This window comes from Balaenoptera physalus (assembly GCF_965194825.1).
Source record: "Balaenoptera physalus genome assembly, chromosome: 2".
NCBI lineage: Eukaryota > Metazoa > Chordata > Mammalia > Artiodactyla > Balaenopteridae > Balaenoptera > Balaenoptera physalus.
This window is the reverse complement of record NC_138883.1, coordinates 150,040-152,415: the sequence shown is the minus strand read 5'-3', so window position 1 is coordinate 152,415 and position 2,376 is coordinate 150,040. Positions and strand designations below refer to the sequence as shown.

The 2,376-nt window shown below is 43.2% G+C and overlaps 1 protein-coding gene across 1 annotated transcript; it reads right to left on the bottom strand.

The window, feature by feature from the left end:
* Positions 1 to 246: 246 nt before the first annotated feature.
* On the bottom strand, positions 247 to 2,025 carry LOC309655639 (putative V-set and immunoglobulin domain-containing-like protein IGHV4OR15-8; the record flags this gene model as incomplete). Its single annotated transcript, XM_082450967.1, has 2 exons — positions 247 to 587; positions 1,983 to 2,025. 2 exons carry the CDS (start codon positions 2,023 to 2,025, stop codon positions 247 to 249), a joined length of 384 nt encoding a protein of 127 aa, XP_082307093.1.
* Positions 2,026 to 2,376: the final 351 nt, after the last annotated feature.

Sequence of the window (2,376 nt, the reverse complement as noted above, 5' to 3'; positions counted from 1 at the left end):
AAAGCAACATAAGCCACATCAAGAAAAAGTAGAATATATCAGGGGAGCTCTAGTAGATTGATGGGCAGGAAAAGGAATCCAGGGATTCTCAATATTGGGTTGGCCAGAAACCCGAATGAACTTTTCCGCCAACCCCATACAAACTCTTCCCCGCCCCCTCTGCACCTGCTCCTGGGTTCAGCCCTGTACTTGGTGGGTCCTGAGTCCCACCTGGTGGTTATGGGCCCCTGTGCAGAGAGGTTTGTGTCAGGGCTCACACTGACTTCCCCTCCCTGTGTCTCTTGCACAGTAATACATGGCCGTGTCCTCGGTTGTCACAGAGCTCAGCTGCAGGGAGAACTGGTTCTTTGATGTGTCTCTGGAGATGGGGGTGCAGCTCTTGAGTGATGGGCTGTAGTAAGTGCTACCATCGTACTCTATGTCCTGCATCCACTCTTGTCCCTTGCCTGGGGGTTGGCGGATCCAGCTCCAGTAGTAACTACTGGTTGTGATGGAGAATCCAGAGACAGCACAAGGGAGGGAGAGGGTCTGCTGTGGATTCACCAGGCCTCGGCCCGTCTTCTGCAGCTGCATCTGGGACAGGAAACCTGAGGACAAGGGGAATCAGTCCCTGTCAGTCACCTGCAGTCACAACCATGCCCACAGACTCATGTCTGACCCCTGAGACACTCACGTGAGAATCTGTCACCAGGCAGAGGAGAAGACCCCACAGCCTCATCTTCTTTTAGACCACAGCTCTGCCTTCCTCAGAGATCTCAGCCCTGACTGAGGGGAGAGCTGTGAGCTTCCTCAGCCCAAGAGTGAATTTCACCCTCGATCTTGAAGAGGAATTTGCATGTGGGCAAGCCCTGTCCTTATAAGTGGGGAAGGACTGAGGTCAGAGTCCTCTGATCCTTCCTGCTTTCTTTCCCTATCATCTCTCCTGTGATGTGGTTCTCATCACCCCCAAGCACTTGTTACATATAAAATAAATACTTAGTCATCCAGACTGATATTAATTCAAGGCTGAATAAATAAAACATATGGAATGAAGGGACATATCTCTCTTAAAGAATAATTACAAATAACTTATGTAGATTCCCCTTCTTTCAAGGGTTTCTGGACCCCACCTGAAAATACCCAGTAAGAATTCAGTAGATCGAAAACAGACTCACAGACTTAGAGAATGAACTTATGGTTAAAAGGAGGGAAGATTGGTGGGGTGGGGGGAGGGACAGATTGGGAGTTTGGGATTGGCCTCTACACACTACTATATTTAAAATATATAACCAACAAGGACATACTGTATAGCACAGGGAACTCTGCTCAGTATTGTGTAATAACCTAAATGCGAGAAGAATTTGAAAAGGAATAGATTCATGTATATGTATAACTGAATCACTTTGCTGTACACGTGCAACTTACACAACATTTTAATCAGCTATGTTATAATATAAAAAAAATTAAAAAAAAATAGAATTCAGTAGAATGAAAATCTGTTATTCACGTTCATGGATGCGAAGTATACATTCTACCTAAAGTGTTGCCTCCAGTTTTGCACATGGGAGAATTTCAAGGTTGAACTTGAATGTAGCAATGAGATTTTAGACAAAACAACAAATATATAATCCAGGAAAGAAAAAAATTATATATTTAACTGCGTCCAAAATGTAAATTTTGCTCTACCAAAGGCACTGTTGAATGAGTGAAATTACAAGACACAGTCTCAAAAGATATATTTTCAAATTGCATATTTGTCCCATGAGTAACAAAGACACATATGGGAGAAAAGAAAACCGATAACCTAATTTAAAAATAGGCCAGAATATGAACAGACATCTCAATGAAGAAGATGCAAAAAAGTGTTCAGAATAATTTTCATTAGGAAAGTGCACTTTTAAACAACAATGAAATACTACTCACCTATTAGAGTGGCCAAAATCCAACATACTGACAATAACAAGTGCTGATAAGGACATGGAGCAACAGGAACTCTCACTCACTGCTGCTGAGAATGCAAAAGGGCACATCCACTTTGGAAGACATTTTGACAATTTCTTATGGAGTGAAAATTTCACTTCCCATAACATTCAGTGGCTCACTAGGAAGGCTTGTGTGGTTTTGTCATCACACTGAAGGTCCTGAGTTATCAGGAGAAAGATACCAGCAGGGAAATAACACACCACAGCATTCATTGTAGAAATGCTTCTCAGATTGCTGTGAGGGGAGGTATTTCAGGGGGAGGAGTTAAGAGTCCTGTGCAAATGTGCAGGCATGGTTTGGAGAAAGTCCCTTGTCGTGACAATCTCAATTGAGGGCAACACGGCATTCTCTGCCACTCATGAGATTCCTAATCACTGTAGAGATTCACTTCATTGATTTTAAACACTCAGCCCA